The sequence below is a fragment of the Pelmatolapia mariae genome, linkage group LG22 (genome assembly GCF_036321145.2).
Source record: "Pelmatolapia mariae isolate MD_Pm_ZW linkage group LG22, Pm_UMD_F_2, whole genome shotgun sequence".
In the NCBI taxonomy this organism is placed as follows: Eukaryota; Metazoa; Chordata; class Actinopteri; order Cichliformes; family Cichlidae; genus Pelmatolapia; species Pelmatolapia mariae.
In genome coordinates this window covers 20,715,681-20,742,891 of record NC_086245.2, presented here as the reverse complement: position 1 = coordinate 20,742,891, position 27,211 = coordinate 20,715,681, and the positions used below count along the sequence as shown (strand labels likewise).

General features: G+C 41.6%; 1 protein-coding gene across 4 annotated transcripts; it reads right to left on the bottom strand.

Moving 5' to 3' along the window:
* Positions 1 to 1,155: 1,155 nt before the first annotated feature.
* On the bottom strand, positions 1,156 to 26,960 carry snx13 (sorting nexin 13). Of its 4 annotated transcripts, none has more exons than XM_065471024.1 (25): positions 26,802 to 26,960; positions 16,871 to 16,983; positions 16,647 to 16,749; positions 16,425 to 16,514; positions 12,850 to 12,971; positions 12,641 to 12,759; positions 12,398 to 12,502; positions 12,216 to 12,304; positions 11,902 to 11,985; positions 11,650 to 11,788; positions 11,414 to 11,502; positions 11,173 to 11,272; positions 9,729 to 9,922; positions 9,427 to 9,531; positions 9,162 to 9,332; positions 9,003 to 9,072; positions 8,348 to 8,526; positions 7,915 to 8,022; positions 7,708 to 7,818; positions 7,313 to 7,474; positions 7,141 to 7,212; positions 6,719 to 6,864; positions 6,537 to 6,605; positions 6,342 to 6,454; positions 1,156 to 5,201 (listed from the first exon to the last, which is right to left on the bottom strand). In XM_065471024.1, exons 1-25 carry the CDS (start codon positions 26,811 to 26,813, stop codon positions 4,966 to 4,968), a joined length of 2,901 nt encoding a protein of 966 aa, XP_065327096.1. In that variant the 5' UTR covers positions 26,814 to 26,960; the 3' UTR covers positions 1,156 to 4,965. The 4 variants fall into 4 exon arrangements, with proteins under 4 accessions (XP_065327096.1, XP_065327097.1, XP_065327094.1 ...); XM_065471025.1 differs by having other exon boundaries at positions 8,348 to 8,490; XM_065471022.1 differs by lacking the exon at positions 26,802 to 26,960 and adding an exon at positions 26,460 to 26,587.
* Between the last annotated feature and the right edge of the window lie 251 nt (positions 26,961 to 27,211).

The following is a 27,211-nucleotide window of genomic DNA, read 5'->3' as shown; positions in this document are numbered from 1 at the left end:
ATCAGTGGGCGATAGAGACGTTTTGGCTTCATTTTTGGGGAGCTGTCGCGTCGTCCATGTTTTCTACAGTCATTGTTTGTTTTGTTTTTTTCCATTCAAACCTTTATTTAAACAACAGTACAATACAAAATAGAATTAAACAGTACCACATTAATGGTGTTGTACTTACAAAAAAAAGATTGCATAACATAGACAAACAAATAAATGAACAATATTCAGAACCTACGATATAAACATGCTAGGGGGAAAAGTAACTGATCAAACCAAAGAATAAAGTGACTGAAAGATCTTGATTTTTTCACAAACACACATAGTTTTTATAGCTTTTGGGTTAGTGGAGTTCTTAATTGAATTAAGATACTGTACAAGTTCAAAGGAGAATTCATAAAAAGAGGGATGTCTTCCTAAACATTTGGACTTGTGCATATGAAATTTAGCCATTAAAATTAACAAGTTAATCATATATCTGTTATCAATGTTGAATTGTCTTCGGACAATTAGACCTAATAAAACATATTTCCAAAACAGCACAAATCAGTCATTGGTTTTGAGTGGTGGTTGTAAAGTACAACTTTTATTTTGAAAATATCAGATAGGAAACATTAGTGCGATGACCTGGAACCGCTTTGCTAAATCCGACCTTTCTTCAGCCAGTGAAAATCTGTTAAGTCTCTAACTTTGTTCTTCATTTGGGCGAGTTATTCGAACTAAACCCGGAGCAGTTTCCGGTTTATTTTTCATGTTTGACGTTTCTAGGAGTTTTTAACCAAGGGCGTTAGCATTAGCATTAGCAGCATCCTGTGGTACAATGTCAACAGGGCCAGAGCCGCCAACAGGAGGAGCAAATGCCCCCGTGTCCAAACCCAGCCAGATGTTTAAGAGCTGCTGGAGCTGCAGGCTTATCTCCGGAGGCGGGCTGATCCTGTCCGGAGCTTATGTCTTTCACGCAGCGCGGAAGGTGATGCGGCAGGGAGGACCCACCTCTATGGGGACAGTGGCACAGATCACTTTCGCTGCAAGTAAGTCAATCAGTTTTCTGACTGTTTGCTGCATCAGGTATCTTTTAATGAAGAAATGCGCACTTGTGTTCAAGGTTTGGCTGCCTGGGGGATAGTTGTCATCACGGATCCTGTAGGAAAAGCGCAGAGGAAGACTTGAGGACTCTTTAGAAAGCGTGCGTGGAAATGAGCTCAGGACTGCGTGGGGCCATTCACCGGACACCGAGGCAAAGACACTGCTCTCGACAGCCTGCAGAGACCTGTAATGACAGTGGATGTGTGCTGACGTTGTATGGCTGGACTATGTGCTCTACTGCTGGAAGCTGCTGACTTCTTAAATTAAAACAACTATTTGTCTATATGTGTGAGTTTAAGTCTCTGTCAGCATCAGACGTGTGTGGTAAATAATGTTGACTCGTTTTATTACCTGCATTAAAGATGATTTATTGTAGTACAATAATGTGAAACCAATGGTGATGCACACTACTTGCATACTCAGCTCTCATCATTATGTTGTCACTGACTGACCTTTTTCACATTACACTTTTTAAAATGTCAAAACAGAAAAAGCACAGTTAAACTGACAGTGGGTGCATGAAACCGTGCCATTTTGCATCTTGGTTCACTAGTATATCACTGGAACACTACCTGGAGATTACAGTTCAAAACCTTTGCAGGTAGTACACAGTTTGCGACTAAGTAGTTACTATAAAAACAGTAAATCAGGTCAAACTGCCTTGATGTCTCAGGACAACCTCCCAAGTATTAAAAACAGTTTAAGTCTTCTGTAGCTAATCTCTAACTTCTTCAGTGTGTGGCAATATTAAATAGGCCTTTTTCACAACAGACATTCTATCTTATCCCAGCATGGTAAACACCAGTATTGATAAGATTTACTGAGCTCCTGTTGTGTATATCTAACATGCCAGTGAGCTGTCTCATGTCATCTTGGTGGAACAGGACATTAATAAATGTTAATAATTATCCTTATGTTTACCCTGAAACGACACACTGAAACAGCTGCTGTAAAAACAAAGCCAATAACCAGTTTTAAAAAGACAGCAGGGCCGACTCCTACTGTGTGATTTAAAAAAAAAAAAGGCAGTCTGTTTTATTTTTTCCCTTCTTCTCAGTTGTGGAATTTCAAGGACTGGCAGATTTGGAAAACCTTTTAGGCGTTCACCGTACAGAGTCGACATGGTGATTATGAAAAAGATTATTAAACATGGAGTTAATTCAGTAAAGCACATGACCCTGATTTAACTTTAACTTCTGTAGCTTTCTCGTCAGTTGCTGCTCCTGTGATTGTTTACCTTTTGTTTTTCCATACTTTGCATTTGTGTTTTTTGCGGCAGCCATCTGTGTTACTGATAAAGAAACAGTGCCCAAAAGTGTCAGGACTGCACTTATCACACTATAGCAGCTCACACAGCTCTTCACACCTGTTGGAGGACTTTCCAATTGCCAGAGCACCAATAAGTCCGCCTCATGTGACTGATCTTCCAGAAGCTGTTAGGAAACCCTTCAGCAGTGTGAAAAAAAATAGCAGTTACATACCGTATCCAATTGAATGGAATCTTTACAAAAAAAGAAATGCTGCAAGCAAATACTTACACACCATGCACACTGTGGTTCAGTTAGTCTGAGTTACCTTTTTATTAGTGTTATACTGTTCTGAGCACAATGCTCACAAGGAAAATTTTGATAAGCATGATGCCAAAATAAACCAAAACACCCTAAAGTCATTTTTCAGTCGCTTAAAATGATCATGACATTCTGATGTTTTCTTTTTTTGTAGGTTAAAGAAAAATATGAAAATAGAGTTGACAGTACGTTTAGGCACACTATTAACACATACTGTACACAGATATGCACAATTTTCATTATCATATTCATATATACTGGGGTTAAAAAAAACATGAGCCTTCCTGTATGGAGAGGTGTGCAGAAAGTTAAAGGTGATACCGCCTTCGCCATCATAAGGGACACATTATTCACCTCCTAGTAAGAGAGGCTCCAGTCCAGTCCAAGCCATGTTGTCCGGCTCAGCCAATCAGAGTCCATCGGGGCAGCTCGGTGCAAGCAAATCACAGCAGACGAGGAAGTTTCCATCCAATGACTGCAGCAGAATGGGGCGCCGTTTAGTCAATGGGGGAGTGGGACTCCCACACTTGCTACAGTAAGTGCTTATTAGTAGTGATTCTAGTGGTCACAAGACACAGCTCTTCTGTGAACCTGTCTCACCCAATTTTTGGGTGTCGAAGTGGGGTGAGTGGGGGGGAGTCTTTTCAGCGGTCAGTTCATAATAACAAACCTCTTTTCACACTTCACAGGCTTGAATGCATGAAAGAAAGAGCAGTTGTTCAAGGCCACCTCTGAAGTAGCTGTCCCCCCACCACAGTCTAATAATCATCTCTGATTATTTCTGCAAGACTCGGCTGGGGATAAATGGGAAAATAACCCCCTGCACACCGAAAAGAAAAAGAAAAAAAATCTAAAAAAGAAAAATCAGACTTATAAAACAAGTCTGTAAAATTAAACATTGTACTTTTATAACAACGGAATGTTAAGTTGTTGGGGTAAGAGGACATCTCTGGGAAAAGAGCTCTCGCTTTTTCTACTATTAAAACAATTTTCAGTAATACAATGATTCAAAAATGCACATGCCTTAAAGAAAACAAAAAAATATTGCACCAAATCCAAGTCGTTTTTCCTCTGACCAAAGGTGGTTAGGGACACATCTCCATATCTCTATCCTGATTTCCTTGTTATGTTCAGTCATGTGAAGGAGAGCTACCTCTAGCGTGCATCTCTTGGTCAGTGTACACTGTATATAGACTTAAGGCTGGTTCCCCTAGCTCACACTGGCACAGTTTCCAACAGAAGAGGGTTGCATCTTTGTGCTAAACACACACACACGCACACACACACACAGACTTCTGCTCGAGCCAGATACAGAACAGACCAGAGAGTACATTCTTGAATAGTCAGCGCGCCGTTCCTGACAATAACACACCTCAGTGTGTCGTCACAGCCTCACCTTACAGGTCATTAAAGGTCAACGTTGCATTCTTTTTCTTTACGTGATATGAAACACAGTAATGTTTCCCCAATGTCAGAACAGTACACACACACATACGAACAGCATGAGCTTTGGTTGCTGCAGGATATGAGAGTAGCATTAAAAAGGGTTCTTTGATTGGATGATCGAGGGAAGTACGGGTGATCTAAGACTTGAGAGAGAGAGAGAAAGGGTGGATGAAAGTCAAGACAAGCACTGAGGCTGAGGAGGAAAAAAAAAAAGATATTTGTCACATTTTAAAAACAGCGGCTCTTAAACCCAGTGCAATCGACGTTTTTTGGTTGCGAAAACACAGTTTGCAAGTGATTTTTGCAGCTTAGATGTCTACAGCATGAGGGTGGGTTTGATTACAGCTGTGCGGCCACTTCGCTGACGTGGAGGAGGACCGCACTGGCCAACAGATAGAAGCAGGAAGGTAAGGCAAGGTGTGGGTCTAATGCTATTGAGTCCTGCAGTTTAAAAACAACGATATCTGTGGTTGGGCTCTCTGGGCCATGAAAAAGCAGCATCAGCTGGCCCAGAATGACCCTCAACACAACTAAAAAAAAAAAAAGTCTCAAATGGAGCAGGGGAACTAAAAAGAAAACACAGCCAAGTTCAGTCTTGGTGCAAATTATGAGATTTGTGTCTGCGCGTGTGTACGAGTGTTACACATCCTTCGTTTCTGTCTTGACAGAAATAATCAGCCAGATAAAATGGAGTGATTTCGCCTTCAGCAATGTGTGAGGGAAGAGGAAGGGCAGAATTCTCTCTCTCTCTCTCACACACACACACACACACCTCAACAACAGTCATATCAATCCCCACCACTGCCACTCACACCCTCAGCTCTCAAGTCTCTGTGTATCTTATCGGCCCTTGTCCTGCTGCCTCTGTCCTCTCCTGTCACCTCTTGAGGGAGGTGGATTTCAGTTTCTGGTTGTATCTGTGGATGCGTGGCGAACGGGAGTGCAGCTTGACAAAGAGCTCGGGGAATTTGTACTGAGGGAACATGGTCTCCAGGAAGCCCTCCAGGAAAACGTAGACTAGGCGACGGTTCATGGGTTGGTACTGAAACATGTCAAAGACGCGGAGGATGCCCTTCCTCGTGGTATCGGCTCCGATGATGTGCTTCAGCTCATCTGAGGAAGAAGGGGGAGGGAGACATAGATATCAGCAGTGTGAACAAGTTTGGTTCTGTCAGAGGTGTCTTTCCTTCCCACTGTCACCAAATGCTTGCTCAGGGGGAGTTTTCTGACTGTCGTTTTTTATTGTTCTCTCTAACGCTTTAGCATCTTTACTTTTAAGGCGACAGTTATTTGGAGCTTAATAATTAAAACTGAATGTAACTGATTTTTTTTGTATGAGTTTACAGCACTGCAAAGAATTCCACCTTTCCTTTGGTTCGCAATAATATTGCAACTGAAATTTTTAGTCTGACAGCAGAAACAAAGTAAAGAGATGGCATTAAAGAAAAGTGAGCATGAGTCATACAGATGTCCTCACTGCACCTGATTAGGGCTTGGCTACCTTCACATAGACACCTGTTAATACAGACTCAATTCTTGTATTCTCTGTGTAAAAATATATTTCTAGCTGTGTGCTTTATCAGAGGTGCAAACCATCAAGGAAAGTGTGTAACTGGCAAATCGTCTAGTTTGATGTCACCCTTTCAGTTTTCCAATATGCCTTCTCTGCCTCATTCTAGTGCACTGACTCATAATTAGCTTATTGAACGACTGATGGTTAAACAGCATTTATACCGCCTTTGGACACAAGAGGGGGGCAATGAGTTCATTTCAGTCATTTCTTAAAAGCAGACTTGGACAAATCACACAGAGGTCAGTCTCTGGGTGGTTCTCACTAACTTACTCCAGATTCTCACACTCCTAAACTAGAATACTATTGTGCCGTACTTCAATCGTTTCTTCACACATACAAGATATCATCTTACATCGAAATTGTTTGTCATAGTTTGGAGTGGCAGTACACAGAAGAGCAGTGGATTCCTAATATGAGACTGAGAAACCCCTTTATTAAAAAGCTGTTGGTGACACCCAGAAAGACATCACCGACTCCTCCCTCCTCACAGCTTTTACTTTCATATTCAGTGGGACGAGCAGGTATGAAATATAAATTAAGGAAAAAAAGTGAACTGAGAACTGCTTTTCATTTTAAGTATGAATGCTTCAAAGATAATGAGTAAGTAGATGTGGCTGTCTCTATTTATGGCTAGGTGCTAGCTTTATAAAGTGTGAGTGTGTGTGTGTGTGCGCATTCACCTGGCATGATTCCCAGAAGGCTGGTTTTGGCAGCTACTCGTGTCCTCATGCGGATGCTCTTGTCCCGGCGGGGTGGGGTCTCAGCTAGAATACCATTGGGCCAGTAGGAATCCCTGTTCGGAGGCGGAGCACTAAAAGTTATACAATACTCCTCTGACTAATCAGAGGTCTTTAAAACAAATGGCGATGAGTTACCTGAACCTCTTGACGTAATCTGCCACCTGCTCTGGTGACGTCAGGTAGTCCACATGATCTACGATTTTCCTACAGAAAGAAGCAAACTTTAAATATTTCAAACTACTATTTGTAGAAGTGACAACATTTTCCCACCTTTAACTGTATGTCAGTCTTTTTTGCGGGTTTAATGTGACACTCACCTGTTGATTGTGTCTCCATATGTGGCCCTGATGAGCTGCTGCAGAAGGTTCTTAATATTCCTGCGCAGCCACTGGTTCTTCTCTTTTAGATCAAACACCTCGTCCATCAGCAGCAGCATTACCCGGAGTGGGATATTATCATCCACCTGGAAGCAGTTTAATTTAAAGCACAGTTAAAGAAATGAAACAGCAGCACACTGACTCACATCAGAGACTTTTCCAGAGACATGTCAATGCAAAGAATGCTGAATTAAAATCTACAGGGTTATTCCTAACAGCAAAGATAATGGCAGAAGTATAAAAGCTTTTCAAATCCTCATTTTAGTGGGAACTTTTTAAGCAGTTTCTCATCATATTTAACTGATGAGCCGATGTTTGTACTCTGAGGCATTTCAAGAAAACTTTGGAAGGACTTTGCTCACATTGTCGTCGAGCTGAGCAGAGACTCGACAGTGCTCAGGGTCGATTTCAGACTTGGGGAGGAGTGGAGGCACCTGGGAAAATCAGAGGTTAGATTAACGACTACAGAGGATCAAGCGAAGCCCGTGCTTCATAACGTTAATTCAAAACACTTTCAGTATTAAACGTTTCTACCTTCAGTATGGATTGTTTGATATCCTGACCCAGTTTTTCTGACATGCGGCCCATGTTATCGGAGACTTTGTTCACTCCCTCTGCTAAACTGTCTGGGAAGGCTTTTACTGCATTGGACACGTTTCTCATGGAGCTCCGCAGAGGGTTCACAAATGTGTCTATCTGATGGGGGAATAAAAAAAAAGCAGAAAATGTACTTTATAGACAAAATGCCAGTCACATGGTGAATAAACAGCTGATCAGTAATGACTGATTCTCCAACATACTAAAAGATTCTAACACAATATCTACATATAATATCTACTATAATATATGTAGCAATTAAAATAAAAAAAAACAAAAAAAAAAACTGCACAACAGTTAAACAGGTATTTGCATTTGAGAAAAGGAAATACCTTCCGTGCAAACTCTCCTTTGCCCTTGCTATAGGCCTTGTTCTCTAGGAAGTCATACACGTAAGGGATCAGAGTTGGGCAGGCCTTCACCATCTCTGGGTTCAGCAGCAACTGCAACAAATGTGCACCAACAACTATTAATGGAAGGGAAAATGCATGACAATAAAAAAAGAATAACATATATAAACTATCGCATAACAACATTACCTGTAGGTAAGCATTGAGGTCTTTTTTTCTCTTCTCCAAGAAGTCTCTGTCCATGTTATTGAAGGTCTTCTTTCCTGGCAGCTTGAGGATTGATGCCAGGTTCTCAAACTAAAGCAGAGCAAGATTACAAACTGAGATTCAGAAGAAGAAAATGCAGCTGATGACTTTCCCTTATTTTCTGTCACGTTTACATTTATTGTAACAATGTTGGATGCCAGGCCAGAGTTTCTATGATATAAATAATGAGGTCAGTGTATCTATCAGTAATTCCAGTGAGCCTGACGTTTAGGCTTACAAACTTGCCTCCAACATTTTTTTCTCTTTTGCCGTCAATATGGCGATACGGTCACGTCAGCCACCAGGCACCACCGGCCTTTGTTTTTTACTTTAAATCGTGTAAAATTGGTGTAATAGAGTTAAGTCCCACACACACCTGTTCAGTGATTCTCATATGGAAGTCATGGAAGTCTGAGTAGCGGCGGTAGGTCTTCCAGACTTCATCATTGCCATCTTGGTTGCGTCTAACCACAGTGATGGCGTACAGTGCGTAGGTCTTACCGTGGTCATTGCACACCCCTGCAGCACCCCAGAAGCCGGGGAGACAAGCATCAGCTACCCAATCCGGTAATACATCCAAAAAAGGGAATTGGAAAATGGGGGATGGGTTGAAAAGAGCAACAGAAAGAGAGGAAGTGGACAAAAGGGAAGTGTTGCAGGTGTAATATAGGGCAGTAAAAGAGCAAGCAGAGGGGAAAAAGTGTGTATGAATGGGATAAAAGGGAGGAAAAGTGTAACAGATTGGCAGGAAAAGAGAGGGAGGGAGGGAGGGAAAAAGGAAAAACAGAAAAATAGTGAAGGTAATGGAGTGATAGAAATAAAGAATACTGGAACAGTGTGGCACGAGACAGCAGGCACATGCAGATGAAATGAGCTTAGAGGTGAAATGCTGATAGAAAACATGCAGGGGAAGACTAAAAGGAAGTAACAGATACCCAATATCCAAAAGAAAAATCACACACACACACACACACACACACACAATTTAACATGTTAGAATGATATAAAACTAAACCACTCGGTTGGCGTACCTGTGTCAGAGATGAAGGCATGAAGGTGCATAGATTCATCATGGCAGGAATTGGGCAAGTCATCCAAAGACTGAAATCGCAGGAAACAAATCATCATAAACTAGTAATAATAAACAGCACAGACAGATAACCCATAAATATTAAATGAAAAGGACTCACTAGGTTTATGCTTCCTGTTGGAGAACCATTAAAGGACTCTCCATCACCATCATCAGACCCTCGGTAGCTTGGCTCTTTCAACATGTCCAGCTCTGCAAGCATGCGGACATAGAGAGGGCTCTGCTTGAAGGACGGGTAATACCGCTCATCGCGTAGCATCATGTCATACACCTGTTGTAAAGTACAAGCAGTAGTATTTGTTAGACTGGGGAAAAAAATGCAGCGTAAGCAGGAAAAAAAAAAAGAAAGAAAGGGAGTGGGGTACCTTTCTCTGGATTTCATCAAATATCTCTGGCGTGGGGTCGTCTTTCCGTAGCTTCTCCCCAAGCCTTGTTAGTGATGCCTCGTCCACCTGCACCCTGGGGGACGCCTGTTAGAGCAGACAGAGCAAAGAGGTTAACTTTTCACATTTATAACTACAGAGATGAAAGACAGCTCTTTAAATTTATCTATAAATAAATGTCCCTGTTTCTAAAAGAGAAGTTCAGACACTGTGTAAAATATAGCTGAAATGAGTCTGGCTTAAAATATCTGAGGAGGCTGTGGATGCATGACATTTTCAGCTACCTTGTCAGAGAGGTATTGTTCATAGACACCCAGTGCAGCTGCCTTCAGCAGCCCTTTAGTGGCACTAGGCTGCTTATTGCCGTCCTTCTGCCAGCTCTGCATGGCCTCCAGCTGCTGCTGCGCCGTCACCCTGTATCCCTCCACTGTGAGCCAGAAGAACAGCTCGGCCTGGGCCCCCGCTGCCTGCATGAAGTCTGGGTCAACACACAGACAGCATTTAGTCTCCTAAATCATATGATGCAATGGTGTACTCACAGGTGTCTGCTTATGATTAAGACTCTGGCTACACATACATACACAGCAATCACGGCCAGTAAATTTTATACTCAGTATTTTTGGCAGCCTCTGGTCTCTGGCAGCCTCGTTTCTAAGGATCAAGTTATGATATCAAACTTCTACTTGTTTACAGTTTTGAGTTTTGCTTTGATCTAAGTAAAAAAATGTTACACAGCATTTGAAAACCAAGCTATAGCAGCACAAAATGTTAACTTTTTTTAACTTTATCTTTCCTTCAAAATTTCTAGATTACTCACAGCTGAGTGTTTGCTGATTGAGCATTTGGGGTGAAAAAGGCGAGTGATTTATTGACAGTTTATGGATCAGACACTGATCAATTGTCAGACAGTTCTAAGAGATATTTGGAGACGGTGAAGTTATGATATTGGAAATATTGGAGAGTCCAACTGTTCAGAATTGCATCATTGCTTGGCTGTTTTTGTGCACAGCTGGGATTTTCAATCTGACTTTTCCTATGCTGTGTCACAAATTAAAACATTTTAGGCAGCGTAAACGTTAGCATGCTTTTGTTTTTGTTTCTTGGTGCAGCCAAGATATCAGCTGAAGTCTAGAGGTGACCGTGCATTTGCCTTGGCTGCACCCAATTTGTGGAATAACCTTCCTATTGCTATCCGCACATCCGATTCTATCCAATCATTTAAATCATGGTTAAAAACCTATTTATTTAACCTCGCCTTTCCTGCTCGTTAACGCCTGTATCTGATTCCTACACTTACTCTATTTTCCCTTTTATATATATCTTTTATGGCTTTGTGCTTTTAACATGTTTTTACTTGATATGCATTTTATGCTACTCTTGTGTTTTAGTGACATTCACCTGTTAGCATATTTGGTACTTTGTTATGTGAAGCACTTTGGTATATTGTTGGTTTTTAAATGTGCTCTATAAATAAGGTTGTATTCTATTGTATTGTTTTTGTCATTATGTTTAGGCTAATGGAAATTCTCCAACCTTTAAAAGACTCTCACACCGACATAAGCGACAGCAAAAGAGCATGTCTTAAAAAAACAGAGGCTGGAGTCATACACTAAAGCCCTAACATTCATGTGTTAGGGCTTTAAAAAATATGATTAACAGAAAAGTTCAGAGTTATAACTACAGTGACCTTTGGCGTCTATGTGACACGTGAGGTGTTGATGCACTTACCCATGAAGAACTGCAGGGCTATGTTGTGGACGAGGATGTGATCCAGCGGGATGACACACAGCTTTCCAAAGTTGGCTGCCAGCTTAAAGGCATCAACCTCCTACACAACACAGGAACCGAATAAGTAAAGAAGAAGAGAGCAAAGCATTAACATAACCAACGCGGACTTTGAAAAAAAACCAGCTGACAGCTGTGCAGACAAGGCTGTGCGATGCATGTTTACTCCCCTGCAGTTTCTCACCTTGCCAGACTGCAGTCTCTGGATCCTGGTCTCACACACCTTCTTCACAAACAGAAGACTGTTGATCTGGTTCTTGATCACATTAATGTCTGAAGGACAGGGAAACAAAAAGCCATCAGGGCAGAAGAGGAAAGCAGTGTGCTGTTTCAATAAACATTCTGTAGTTACTGAATGAAAACAATCAGTTTTGAGTGTGTGTGCCTGATGCAAATGGAAAGAAAAAAGCGAGCGCCCACCGTCTCCAGCAGTGTCCAGGGAGCGGAGAAACTGCAGCTCCTCCAGCACCTTGTCTTTAACGGCCTCCAGCTCAGCAGGCTTATCTGTTAACTTCAGGATGTTCATGAAGGCTTCATAGTTACAGCTGTTATCCCGGATCTACACATAAAACAGGACATACAGCTACAAACACCAGCACCAAATCACATTTTGTCTCCCAACCCTTAAATTAAACTGTTTCTTGGACAGTTTGGAGGGGTGTTAAACCTCACCATCCATATGACAAACTGGTTGATGTAGTCTGGGTCACTCAGCTGGTTGATCAAAGGAAGCAGCACACCACGTGCCAGCACCTCCTAAAAAACACACCACAGTGTATTTCCAGGCATGCTCGCTGTAATTTACACTACAAACATGTCACTGCACAGCACATTCAGGGGGATGCCGTGGCGGCCTGGCAACCAACATGGCAGCATTTGGCATGTGGCTTTTTTGTGATGAATACACAAACACTGGTTAATGGCATACATATGCATTTTTTTATCTCTTATTTGCACCTCACACTAGTTTTTTTTCATGCACTCACCCTTAGGAAGTATCTCATATTCTTATTGTGAAAGTCTCCAGGAGGTAGTAACAGGTAGAGAAGCAATTCACACAAGTCCCGAAGAAACCCTGACACACACATGCAGAACAGGGTTACAAGCTAGAACAAAAAAAGTTCCTCATAACTGTGAAATGTAAGGCCAGAAACAGAGGTGTGTTTACCTTCTTCATCTTTGTGTGAGGTGCACACAACATCTCGACAAATCTTCCTTTCCATCTCCACCTCAGCCTCAAAGAAAGACTCCATCAGTTCGTCTGTTATGTCCCCTGTTCAGAAATCACTATTTAGTTACAGTCGTCACTATTCTTAGAAATGATCACTCTGGGTTCATTAAAAAGAAAAATCAGCTCTCAAGGCATGGCAAACACGTTAATAACTGCAGGGAGTGTGATGTATGCGCGTACTTAGTTTGTCTTCTCTGTCACCGAGGCGATCCTGGGCTTTTCTGAAAACACGTAAATGTGTGGCAAAGTCGTCCACCAGGCGAGTGGTGAAGTAAGGCTGCCAGTCCACCTCTTTGGACCTTTGCATACAAATATACACAAAATATAGATTGCTTGATTTTTTGCTAAATATATTAGACAGAAAATGTGTTTGAATGTGGGTGTTGTACCGTGTGGAGAACTGGACAAGGGCATTTTGCAGCGTCTGTCTGATCTCTAGTAAGAAGGACTCATCTTCGCTCAGGGTGTAGTACCAGTATTGGATGTAGTCTCTCAGTGCAAACTGGATCACCTAAAGAGACATAAGGAAAAAGTGAGCAGTTAGGCAAAATTCTGTAAAGACAATTCAGACTGAGTGAAGTGAGAACTAGAGAGAGGGATCTGACTGAATTGTCACAAACCTGGATAACCCTCTGATTCATCGAACAAACATGGAAGTAGATAAGAACAATGATTAAAAGTCAAAATGCCAAGGTGACCATTTTAATCACATTTTCTGAAATAATCTCCACTGATAAAGTGCCGGTAAGCAGAAATCACATGACAGCTCAATTACACAGGGGCTGAGTAAACAGGAAGCAGAGGGCTGGCTGTTTGTGGAAAACATTACAGAGACACAATATTAATGGAAGACTGAAGACTTCTTCGTTTGAATCAACAATGAGATGAAAGTATTACTGTAAGTATAGGGCTCGGGATTATACTCTCTTAAGATGCACAGATGGGGGTACATGGATACAGATATAGTGGTTTTTATTCACCCTTTGATGACAATATCTATGCCACTTGAACTCAAACAGACCACATTACCCGCTCAGTTGGTATAAAAGAAATTGGGAGTGATTGAAATGTGAATAACCATATATATTGCTACAGTAAAGGGAACAAGCAGTCATGTGCAAAAGGTAGTTTTCACAGCTGCCAAAAACTAAGTACAACTTTACTGCTTTCATAGCTATTGAGGATCAGTAGCACCCAGGTGCTGCTAATCAAGTGCCATGTGAGGCAGCAAAGCTTAGGTTTGCAAAGTTGCATCTGAACAAACCACAAGACTTCTGGAACAATGTGCTTTGAACAGCCCAGACCAAAGTGGAGACATTTGGCCCCGAAAACCAAATACAGCAAATCAGCACAAACACTTCATACCATCTGTCAGCACAGTGGTGGAGGGGTGAGGATATTGGCTTGTTTTGCAGCCACTAAGTCGACCATGAACTCCTCTGCATGCCCAAGTATTCTAGTTAAAGGTGTCATCTGTCCAACAACTAAGCCACTTAAGCCTGGCTCAAACTGGGTCATGCAACAGGAGAGAAAGTCAGAGAAAGTCCAAACCTCAACCTGACCGATAAGATCAAACATTAAAATTCCTTGATGACACGATTGTCTGCGAAATCATTTACAAAAAAAAGACACCAATTCTGCAATAAAACACAAACCAGGACTTTTCTAACTACAACTGCACCAGCAATGTTTCTGACTGGAGTTGTGGATGCCAAGTACAAACCACGTAAAAAGTTACAGGTTTTAAAATGAAAGGGTGTGGAAGTCCCATCAGCTCAAGCTACAATATGAATCAGTGCAATACAGGATGAGAGGGAGCCGTGACTAATGAAAAAAGTGCTTATGTGAGCACATATGAGAGGGAAAAAAATGCCCAGACAATGTGTCAGAAAATAATGACCACACATTTATTTCAGGACGCAAGATGCAGCATTGTGCGACTTTACATTTCTCTCTGCAAGATCTCAAGGTTCACACGGAACTGAAAAGATAAATGAGAATTCCTAGGAACGGTCGAGGGGAGATGCCATGCTAGAGCCGTTAGCGTCATCTGACCGGCACTAACTGCTGTGTCTGCACTTAACTCTGCCGGCCACACCACTTTGCTGAAGACGTGCTAAAAAGTTTTCTGCTGCAAGTGTGGTAACCACAGAGCGGCATGGAAAGAAAAACTGACTAATAAACACAAGCCACAAAGTCGTTCTTTCCATTCTGCAATGCTTGCATAGGAACCATCAGTTAGACGATCAACTTGCAAATGTGTCAAGATGAGTTTAAAAAAAAAAAAAAAGCAGTACAAACACTGTTGCATCACATGTCACAGTCTACAATGTCCACAGTTTACAAAGGACAAATTACACAAAGAGCTTTGGTGTAATCGTACAGAGAGTTTCCAATGAAGTCAGACTAGTTGTCTAATAAAACAATAAAAAGAATCTCACTGTGATGTAAGGATTTTTATATAAAACCTGACCGGGGAAAAAAAGACAAAACATTGCAAGCTGTGCCAGAAAATAAACATTTAACAACACTGGAGGAGCTTCATTCTGCTTAATGTGAAGAATGCCTCTGCAAGCATGTACCACCAACATGGTTTCTATTACAAAGCAAGACACTGGTACACAAAATAATTTAATTAAGTCATTTTATAATTGAATCATGTCACATTTTCCTGCTTTTGGCAAGTTGGAAAAATGAATTTTGCTCTGACAAAACATTTCATCACAAGAAAGACACAGAGCTCACAGAAGAAAACACCTGAAATGCTCTACTGGGTCATGCAGTGTTTGACAGCCAGTACTTCTCTCTGGCTTGATGCCATTAAGTCACTGACCTGGGCCAACTGAGCTGATGGGTCAGACAGAGATTTAAAGGAGCCAGAATCCAAAAAGTCTGGAGTATTAGCATTTGTCAGGCAGGGACCTTCTCTAAGCTTCTCCCTGTAGCTGCTGTCCCATTATCACAAGTGCACTACCCACTCTTAGCTGGGTCAAGTGGGCAGTGATTAAACCTCTCTTAAACCCACATTAGCTAAAACTTTTTATTGTAAATGTCTGAATGTTACACAAGTAAAAAGAAGTGTTCTACGATAATTCTTTCAGTTTCCTGTAACTGTCTTTGGGCTAATTTGTATGTAATTTCTTATAATGATTTTTGACACTTAGTCTCACTGAGGTAATAATAGACCCTTTTTTAGTGGGCTGGAGACATTAATGTAATGAGCTGAGCCAAAAATGTGATGTCAACAGACTGAGTGGAGTGGCGTCACTGCATGAATCATGACTCCTTCACAAGAATCAAACCTGCCATTTCTGCAAACCTGGCACTGAGGAATATGGACATGCATGCCGCCTCCTTGGCTCTCTAATTTTAGGAAGTCTGACAAAAAGCCATACACTGAGCAGCACGTATAACATCTTCATGTATTCCGTTTTTGTGTAATTATCAAATGACGTCACAGGATGTTCGGGCCACCTTGCTGAACAACTCCACCCACATTGAGGTGGTACTCAAATTTAACAGAAAATAACCAAAACTGAGTAGAGCAAAGTCCAGCAGTACTGAGTAGATGCTAGCGGAAAAGAGGCTTTAATGATCATGAGTGTCATTTTCTGAAGTTAGACCCAGCTCCTTTAAAGGCAGTGCTATCAAGGCATTAAAAGTAATATAAAATTTTGAATTTAGAAAATAATACTTATCAACACTCAACCAATTTCTTGCAAATTATTAGTTAATCATTAGTTAATCAAATGTAAACATGCACTTGCTGTGGTAGTGACATGATGAAAGGGGCAAGGTGTGCTTATAAAGAAATTAATACAATTAGTATTGACACAGAGCTTTGGCCATGTGTTGTATCCCATACAATAAAACTGGTAATCTATGCTTCCCTACCTATGAAACAAGTGTCACATGTACAGGGAATCACAAGACCTATCACAAAGACAGGCACATAAACACACACCTGCTGTAGTGGTTCATCTATGAAACTAGAGCCTGTGAGTCTTCTGTCAATTTTTATAGGCTTCATTTCGAGCTTCATCTCATCCAACGTCTGAAAGAGACAAAACATAACCCACAGTGAGACAGGAGTAAAGTAATCAGAGAAAACTTTAGTGACCTCTGTGACATCTGGCAGGCCGGGTCATCTGTTTGTGCAGGCAAGGTCGAAGTGCGTGTATTTTACCTTCAGTATACCAATTTGTGTGGGTGGTAAGTACGAGTGCTCGCACTTTTCCAGGTGTTTCTCCGAGTTAATCTTTCCATAAAGCAAAGTGACCGCAAAGCCCCTGCAAAACAGAAGTGCAATTTAGAAATCAGCTAAAAACTTATGAGCCAAGCTCCTGATATGTTGTGGTTAACTGTGAAGCTTAAAGAGGTTAGACTGGCTTCAAAGGTCTCACTGCTCACCCTCCAATGAAGCAGAAGATATAAAAGGCCAGGTAGAATATGGCAAAGGGTCCAAAAGTGACGAGGAACAGCACAACTCCAAGACCCCCCCATCCCCAGATGGACAGACTGGCCTGAAACACACAAGACAAAAAAAACAAATACTCAATACACAATTCAATTCACCCCATACTCAGCTAGACTGATGATAATATTCTATAAACACATACAGTGGGGCAAAAAAGTATTTAGTCAGCCACCGATTGTGCAAGTGCCCCCACCTAAAATGATGACAGAGGCCAGTAATTTGCACCAGAGGTACACGTCAACTGTGAGAGACAGAATGTGAAAAAAAAAATCCATGAATACACATGGTAGGATTTGTAAAGAATTTATTCGTAAATCAGGGTGGCAAATAAGTATTTGGTCAATAACAAAAATACAACTCAATACTTTGTAACATAACCTTTGTTGGCAATAACAGAGGTCAAACGTTTACTATAGGTCTTTACCAGGTTTGCACACACAGTAGCTGGTATTTTGGCCCATTCCTCCATGCAGATCTTCTCCAGAGCAGTGATGTTTTGGGGCTGTCGCCGAGCAACACGGACTTTCAACTCCCGCCACAGATTTTCTATGGGGTTGAGGTCTGGAGACTGGCTAGGCCACTCCAGGACTTTCAAATGCTTCTTACGGAGCCACTCCTTTGTTGCCCGGGCGGTGTGTTTTGGATCATTGTCATGTTGGAAGACCCAGCCGCGTTTCATCTTCAAAGTTCTCACTGATGGAAGGAGGTTTTGGCTCAAAATCTCACGATACATGGCCCCATTCATTCTGTCCTTAACACGGATCAGTCGTCCTGTCCCCTTGGCAGAAAAACAGCCCCATAGCATGATGTTTCCACCCCCATGCTTCACAGTAGGTATGGTGTTCTTGGGATGCAACTCAGTATTCTTCGTCCTCCAAACACGACGAGTTGAGTTTATACCAAAAAGTTCTACTTTGGTTTCATCTGACCACATGACATTCTCCCAATCCTCTGCTGTATCATCCATGTGCTCTCTGGCAAACTTCAGACGGGCCTGGACATGCACTGGCTTCAGCAGCGGAACACGTCTGGCACTGCGGGATCTGATTCCCTGCCGTTTTAGTGTGTTACTGATGGTGACCTTTGTTACTTTGGTCCCAGCTCTCTGCAGGTCATTCACCAGGTCCCCCCGTGTGGTTCTGGGATCTTTGCTCACCGTACTCATGATCATTTTGACCCCACGGGATGAGATCTTGCGTGGAGCCCCAGATCGTGGGAGATTATCAGTGGTCTTGTATGTCTTCCATTTTCTGATGATTGCTCCCACAGTTGATTTTTTCACACCAAGCTGCTTGCCTATTGTAGATTCACTCTTCCCAGCCTGGTGCAGGTCTACAATACTTTTCCTGGTGTCCTTCGAGAGCTCTTTGGTCTTGGCCATGGCGGAGTTTGGAGTCTGACTGTTTGAGGCTGTGGACAGGTGTCTTTTATACAGATGATGAGTTCGAACAGGTGCCGTTCATACAGGTAACGAGTGGGGGACAGAAAAGCGTCTCACAGAAGACGTTACAGGTCTGTGGGAGCCAGGGATTTTCCATGTTTGAGGTGACCAAATACTTATTTGCCACCCTGATTTACGGATAAATTCTTTACAAATCCTACCATGTGTATTCATGGATTTTTTTTTTCACATTCTGTCTCTCACAGTTGACGTGTACCTCTGGTGCAAATTACTGGCCTCTGTCATCATTTTAGGTGGGGGCACTTGCACAATCGGTGGCTGACTAAATACTTTTTTGCCCCACTGTATAATGACCATCAATGGTCCTCCACAGAGCAGAGGGGAGGTAGATGTCTGCGCAGGAAGACATTACATAAAAGAGTATCAGACAGAAACTGTGTGTGTGTGTGTGTGTGTGCGTATATAATCCTGTACAATCACATCCTATGGTGTTCCTGTTGTTGTCAGTACAGGAAATAGAGCTCGTTTCGACCCTTTTCCAGCTCCAACTTTAGCCCATAGTTACTTGAGTATCTCCTTTTTTAGCCTTATCATATTAAAAGGTACAGATGAAGCTTTTTAAAAAACAAAACAAACAAAAACATAAGCTATACTGATAAGTTATGTCCCCTAAGTGTATGCTTAAGGTCGTGATAGCAAGTATCAAACCTCAGGAGGGGTCTGCTGCACATATTAAACCAGGCCGCGCGCACCTTAGAAAATGGCTGTGAATGTGTTGTTATGAGTTACAGCTGCTTATACAAGGATCCTTAAATGTTAAAGGAAAAAAAAGCCTTCAAAAATGTTCTCACTGTGAAGTCATCAGAGTCACTGACGGGCATCATGATCAGTGGTGATGATCTTTGGCTGCCTTACATTCATGTTAGAGTTCCTTAGATAAGCAAATCCTCTGGAGCACACAGAGCTTCCTTTGGACACTGAGACATTGTTCTCACTGTTACAGTCGACTGCCACCAGTCGGATGACACACATTAGACTAGCTGCCAACAGTGTCACATCCATAAACAGAGGCCAGTCAGTTTACTGTGTATATATACAGAGCTAGACTAATTAGTAGGGCTGTTCGATATAACGATATATATCGGATGACGATATAAAAACGTCTATCGTTTCATTTTACGCTATCGTTTGTTTCATGGTGTCACAAAATAAACTGTTTACGGCAATATTTTTTCATCGTTTTGATGGTCACTGTAGTGGCTATATTAATTTCTTAAAGTTCTCTCTTTCTCTTATATTTAATATAACCACACTACAGACGGACAAGCGCCTGTTTTTATGCATTGTCGTTAGCAACAATGACGGTAAAACCATCGCGTGTCCGCTTGTTTATATTCCACATAAACCTTTCACAATAAAGCTCAAGATCTGTTGAGACTTTTCAAAATAAACTGAATCAAGTGAAAGAGTATACAGAGTGTTTACGGATGAGAAGCAAAAAAGAGCCGTCAGGTGCTAAAAAATAAACCTTAGACTCAAACGTTAGAACAGGCTTTTCCCCACAGCACGCTGTGTAATAAATACTCACAAAGAAAACGGCGACCGTTACAACTTGTGTCTAAAAAAGCATCCTTTAATGTATCGGTTAAAACACTCGACTCCAGGTACACGACGCCCAGCTGGAAACACTTCACGCAAGTCGAGCTGCCCGAGATTCACAGAATTTACATAAAATGTTAAATCTTTGTGATTTATATTGTTATCGGATGATAGATGTCTTATATCGGGATATGAGATTTTGGTCATATCGCACAGCCCTACTAATTAGTGCCAAATACTATTAAGGCATATGGACAAATGAAAAGAATAATGAAGAGTAATCTGTGGCTCCACAGACATGCAAATGCACAGTTTTCTTGCTTAACGCTAAAAGATAACTTAGCTATCCAAACATCCATCTTCTTCAGTTCATCCAAGTCCTGGTTCTGGGGGCAGCAGTCCAAGCACAGAAGCCTAGACTTTCAGTTTATCTGGGGGAACACCAAAGTACTCGGGGGCCACCCGAGAGACATAATCTCTCCAGCGTGTTCTAGGTCTGTCCCAGGGCCTCAGAATTGGTGCTTCACACTCGGCTGTAAACCGCTCCAGTGCGAGCTGGAGGCCACCACTTGATAAAGCCAACAGAATCACATCATCTATGAAAAGCAGAGACGAGATTCTGAGACCACCCAAGTGGAAGTCCTCCGCCACTTGACTACGCCATAACAACTATGAACAGAATCGGTGATCTAGATAAATTATGATAAAAGAGGAGTGAACATGTTTGTTCACTTCTTCCGATTAGCAGAAGACCTGCTCTACCACCTGAGCTACAGCCACCGCCCATGAAGACCGTGAGGCACCGATCTGTTTATTAACTTAATTAGCTCTGGTGTCACCGGTTTTATGCATTTCAGTTTTAAAAAAACAACAACAACAAAACAAACCGCACAATATTCATTACGTTTGTGACATTTGTGATAGCAGAAGAATACACAAACACCAGCACATTGCCCACTGCAATATTGGCTCTATGGAGGAGTTCAAGACTATAAATCAAGCTTCAAGCTACTGTGGAGGAGCTGCTGTGATGTGTTGACAGATTATGACGTTAAGGACCAACAATGGTCAGAGCTATTGGCAATGGAGAGGTATTTTTTCCCCACTGATGCATTACTCAATATCATTCATAATAAATTTAATCTGTCTCGCTATAGTTTGATGTCGCACATGCAGCTCCAGAGCACACAGGTAAGTGCACACACATTATTGCACGGTGTACTGAGGAGGTAATTAGAGGAAACAGGAGGATATTTCAAACTTCAGCCTGACATTTTTGTTTGTACGGCAGAACTCTAATTTTAAAAAAAATAAATTCATTAAATAAATAAATGAAAAAGAAAAAGGAAAGATCCAGTGAATTTTATGACATCAGCGATGCCACAGTGGACAACAGGACATTTGGACTATGAAGTAAACTGACCATAGACTGGTTTCAGTCACAGGTATATATATAACAGAAGGTTAGCAGCAAGAATTAAATGGAAGGTTTATAAGCTAGTAGTGAAACCTGCTATGATGTACGGCTTGGAGATGGCTGCACTGAACAAAAAAAGACAGGAGACCGAACTGCAGGTGGCAGAGTTGAACATGCTAAAATTTTATACAGAGCTGCCAGGCAGGAGGAAAAGAAGAAGATTCCTGCATGCAGTAAAGGAGGACATGCAAAGGTTTGGTGTGACTAAAAAGGATGCTGGGGATAGGGTGAGATGGAAGCAGATTATCTGCTGTGGTGACCCCACAGGGACAGGCCTGAAGAAGAAGAAGAAAGGGACAGATATCCTAACATCTGGGTCATGATAGGTTTAAAGACAACTGTGACGCTTCTTTTCATTCAAAACAAAGTTCCTAGATGCAGGAATGCTCAGTGAGGAGTACAATGTACAACTCTCTTTTTTGTCTACTACAGAGCCCAATATTTTTATGAATGTTTTTCATGTTAAAAAATGTGAAATATGTCAATTTTAGTATGCACTGCCCACTTACTTCATACAATATCTCTGAATTTATAGATTCTGAAACTAGGTAGTCTAATACTGGTTGCTATTATTCAGATGGGTGTGCTTGCTGACTTGACCTTGTGAGCATGAACGTCTTTATTAAAACTGGCCATAATTGTTTGTCCTGGTCCAGAACTGGAGCACATAAAACTAGAACAAACACAGCCTCCCAGTTGGATCAGGTTTGAAAAAGCTCATAACGGGCAATTTGAAACAATAACTTCACTAGTACTGGTTCAGATCTTAAAGCAAAGCATTTTTAAAAGTCTTACTCTGAAGCACTTTGGACCGCATATGCGCACAAATAGTGTTACATAAGTAAATCTGACTTGAGGTGAACTTGTGACGTCCCTCCTCACCACATCAGCTGAGGCTAGTTTCACAGTAAATAGGATAAATTCAAACCTGAGGCTGATGGCTGTCACTGAGGACCTTCTGACCCTGAAGTTGCTTACTCATCAGAGTCAACTAGACAGGCACTGACAGTGTGCAGGCCAAGACATATGGGTCACATTAACAGAACAGCAGCATCTCTGAGAGTGCCTTGGAATAAATGCTGCATACCTGCCTGTCACTTTGTTTACAAATGTGGTTATGGGAGAGGCAGGAAGTATTAGAGGACATTTATATGCAGTGTAATAACCCTGTTGGGTACATGCAGTTCTCCACCCTATATTTCACCCTGTCTTGTACCAAGGGTGACATAATTTCACTATCTTGGTTGCATAAGACATTGCAGTTTTTCTTATTGTTGAAACACCTTAACTGACTACACAAACACAGGAAGGACAATTTCCAACCTTTACCTCAATTTCTTGCCTCTACTATAAAAAAGCACAATTTTGATCTATATGGATGTAAAGAAATCAAACTACTGCGAACACTGACTATAATAAAATGTCTCAAACTTATATGAATAAGCTGAAGTCCAGGCTGCAGAATGTGATGTGTCCAAACTGGCTAGACTAACCCTCTTCCTTAAGTCATAAAGGGCGAGAACAAAGTCACTGATTGCAGGGTTGGGAGGAGAAATAGGGCTGGCCAGTAGAGAGAACCATTATTACAATTTAACTAGGAGTGTAGCAACACAGAGGAATGCTTTTCAGAAAGGTTGCCACAAAATGTGACCATCTAAAACAGATCCACGTGTCCTGATATCTAACACAACCAAGGGAACTATAACATATCAGCCAGAATGCTTTTATCATTTAAAGGAGATCCAAATTGAACTGCCATGCAAACAAAGGAACAGTCTGAACTGTTGTTCAACTTCCTCCCACACTTACATCACAGGGAACCAAGCAGGTACATTTTCAGGAGTGTTCGCAAACTTTTTACCAAACCAACAAAGTCATATTTACTACCATAAACTACATGCTCAGCCTGATGGTAATAAAGAACAATTATAATACATCACTATCACACACGCTAACAGTGTGATGGTGTAGTAGCAACTTACGGATTTTGTTAAAAATTTTCTCTAAATAAGATCCGGGTCCAAAGTTAGCAAAGCTAATGCTTGTGACAAACATCTGAATAAAGGCAGAGTGCAACTAAATTTAGCCCACAGTGGAGGGCCAACCAACTTTCCACTGACTTTGTATTTGGTGAAGGTGCCTCCCTATCAAGTGGCTTCACTAAACTACAGCAGCTTGTCAACACAGAGCCAACATCAGACTTGGCTGAAGCCAGCTAGAAGCATTTCATTTGCATTTCAGCTCCTAGATATGCATAATATATATTTGTGTTTTCCCTCCAGCTGGTGCAGAGTGTAATGTGTTGTGCTTTGTCTATACTAAAATAGGACCAAAACAGTGACATATGTAACTGTACTCACCAGAGCAAACCACAAGCTATGCTGTGCTTACTGCAGCATCCAGCAGTTAGTTAGGCAAATCATTTTATTAATCATCTTAAACATGTTTTTTAATAAATTAAAAACATAAAAGGTAAGTAATGAGTACACTTATGAGAAAGAGTGTTTTTAGATGTACTGAAGCATATACAGTCTGATCAATTACACCCTTTAAAATTCTGTGATTCCTGAGAAAGAGACTGAATGGAGTTCAAAAGGGTAATGCAAGTATATGTTTGACGTCAGTGGTGCTAGTAAGCAGCAGTGAATGTGCACGCTATCAGTAGGACTGTGTGATGAGACTGTGGAGGCTTGGCTCTGTAGAAGAGATGATAACTGACACTCTTGAGTCATTACAGCTTACACAGGGCTTAAAACATGAACCATCTGTTCCAGTGATTAACACCCAAGCCCATCAGGGATCCTCACATCTGAATATCTAGGCAATTCCTTATGTAATACACACTAAACAGACACTCATTAACACAAAAGTGACAGTATTTAAGGCACTGGGCGAGATCACAGATGCAGATGGGCACTGAAGTACCGCTCTCATGCATTTCAAATTGTTAAAAAGTGGCTGGATGTTACAGCATGGCTTCAAAGAGAATTTCAGAAGACATGTTTAAAAACATCTGTCAAAACCTGCTTCATCATCATGAGAGGATGCTCAGTGATAAAAATTATTACCTGTGTGAATATGATGGCCAAGGATCAAATACAAAAATATAATTGTGGACTTTACTAGGCTTCAAACAAAGACATATTTTTATTTTCTAAACTTTAATATAACCAATTAAATATTTTGAAATGAATCCATATATTTGTGTTTTAATATTTCTTACAAATTTACTTACAAAGAAGTAGAAGACAATCTAGAATTTAAAAGGAGTCAAACACACAGAGGCAGTGTGTTTTGAAGAACGCTCTGGATGCCCTTGACTCCGGGCACATTCAGATATTCACACGTAGCCTCTTATCAGTGTGTCTGAGAATATTTTTTCCCTAACTTTCCACCATGGACGTGCACACACACGCATGAAGAACTACTCAAGGGTGGCTATTTCTATTTTTGTGATCAATGTAAGTCCTCAAGTGCTTAGCTGCAAACCCTGGGCAGTGTAGTCATTAGGTGAAAGGTTAACTCAGCCCATTAAAGCTCTCCTGTGGGAGATCATGCCTGAGAGAGAGAGAAAGTAAATGGGTCTGACTGATCATGCTGGCCTAATCCACCAGGACCACTGAAATGCAAAGAGCTGCTATATTAACCTTAGGATCAAAAAGGCAGAAGTAGTAATGATGTTAATTTCCAGAGAGGACAATAAATGTTGTAGTTCACTTCTCTCCAGGATTTGAACTTTATTACAAATTAATAACAGCATACTAATGACCCTGAAAACTGAATGAGCACATGGCTTGTTTTGTCTAGTTCCCCTGAGCTGTGGTTTGATACTGTTATTACCCTGGGGAGGGTAAAGTGAGCCACACCCCTCCTCTGTCACAAACAGTGTCCCCAGCTGCTACTTTTCACCTTCCAGTGAGAAGCAGCTCCAGGAAGGCAATAACTGGGTATTTATACTCATTATATATTCAGCTAGTAGTGATCATCAGGTTGGCAGTAACCCAACTAGAACTGAAACTGGAACACACAACCAATGAGCATGCGGTGGGAACTGAACTTAAGCCTTATCGAGGCACTGCAGTAATCATGACTGTTAACAACTCCAAATCTGATGAATCATGTGAGCTGCATCTTGTCTCGGCATGACCTAGACACACTGTACATATATCTGGATGGAAAAAACAGGTCTGAACACAGCTTAATTCATGAGAGCTGTGAGCCTCTTTGGCAGGACAACAACTTGTACAGCTACAGCACGTAGAAGGAAGGGGAGGTACACTAGCAGGCCTGATGTGACAGCATGCTGGACTTAATATCTACCAAGCTTTGATTAAGGGAGCTTAACGAGGTTTAGCAAGTGGTAAAAAGCACAGAGATAACGCTGTGTGACTGTGGACGAGCACACATGCACTCCCATCAAACTCAATATACAAAGGTAAATTGATCAAGTTGTGCAGACAGGCCACTCACTCACATAAGCAACTAAACTACAAAGGACTACATAAAACAAAGCGATATCTTTCATTGATTTCTTACTAAGGTTACCAGAGACTAACATTTCCAAATAGCAACTAAGCCAACTAAGTGTAACACGTGACTGCCCACCTCACCTGCAGCTCAGATGAGGTGGGTCTGCTCTGTTAGCTGTCCTTTCAGGTCGTTAAACTGGGGGGCATCCCGTGAGGTGTAAAAAAAAAAAATCTCTGCAACCACTGATCAACAACAATGGCCTTTATTAATATTTCAAGACAAACCTGCTTTAGGCCGTTTAGATGTGTATGAAAGGAGGGAAGAAGCCGGTATGACTGACAAGCTTATCGACTACATCTCAACTTAACATCAGTCATTAATGCCAGAAAATGTATTTCCCACACCATTCACACTGTCTGCATCTAGGTGTAACAGCGCAACACGTTTATTATCGACATAAATGTTTGCATCCAATGCAGATTGATCAACAGTGGACCGCAACTGCGCCGACACAAAAATGTAACTTTCCCTAGTTAGTCTCTCTAGCCGTCAGTCAATCTAACGCCCAGCTCACCTGTGTTCGTTGTAATGTAGAAATTCGCTTGTGAGGGTCTTCACTCATAATATAAACGCAGACTACCGACATTGCCTGTGTCGAGCTAATTCCAGCGCAGTGTTGACAGTGCGGATATCCTAAGCCCGTCGTATTAACTTAGCGTTAACGGTGTAATCCCGCGCTGACTGCCACTTATAGCTGACATGCTTTGTGAAAACACAGCGGCAGCGAACCGTCCTCTCTCCCGGCTCCCGTGTTTACCTGCGGGGCTAGGCGCTAGCTGCTCCAAGCTAACTAGCTATGTCAGCCACAAACTACTGTACCAACACACGCGAGTCTTTTTCACGGGAGATAACTTACCTCTGCAAACATCGTCTAAAAGGCTGTAAGTTGCGGCGGCTCTGGCTAACCCCACCACATTGTAACATGCGAAGAGGAGGTGATTTTCTTGGTTAAAATCGATCGTATTTCCAATCTCCGTACTGTCTTCGGAGCGTCGCCATGTTTGCAAGGTTTACGTCGTGGGTGCCCCGTTTCTGGACGTCGTCACGCCATTGGCTGGAAGGCGATGACGCCAAATGCAGCGAGAATCACGATTGGCTGACCTAAATAAATTATTAGTTCACAAATTTCTGATATATTCTCAGACTGTAACCAAACTGTAAGTCATTTTCAGCCAATATTTTTTATCTCTTGTTATCTCGCACCAGGCCTCATGAAATAGAGAAAAGAATAAACCATCAAGTTAACAACAGCATTAACAGTTTCCA

Bases quoted from the DNA above. Each gene is read 5' to 3' on its own strand.
- snx13 (XM_065471022.1), bottom strand. From the start codon at position 26,531: ATGTCGGTAGTCTGCGTTTATATTATGAGTGAAGACCCTCACAAGCGA. The intron at 9,923-11,172 runs GTAAGTGCATCA...GTGTTGACCCAG, and splicing joins AGCCCTGCAGTTCTTCATGG to ACTTCATGCAGGCAGCGGGG. The intron at 7,213-7,312 runs GTAGAAACGTTT...TGATTTTCCCAG, and splicing joins TCAAACAATCCATACTGAAG to GTGCCTCCACTCCTCCCCAA.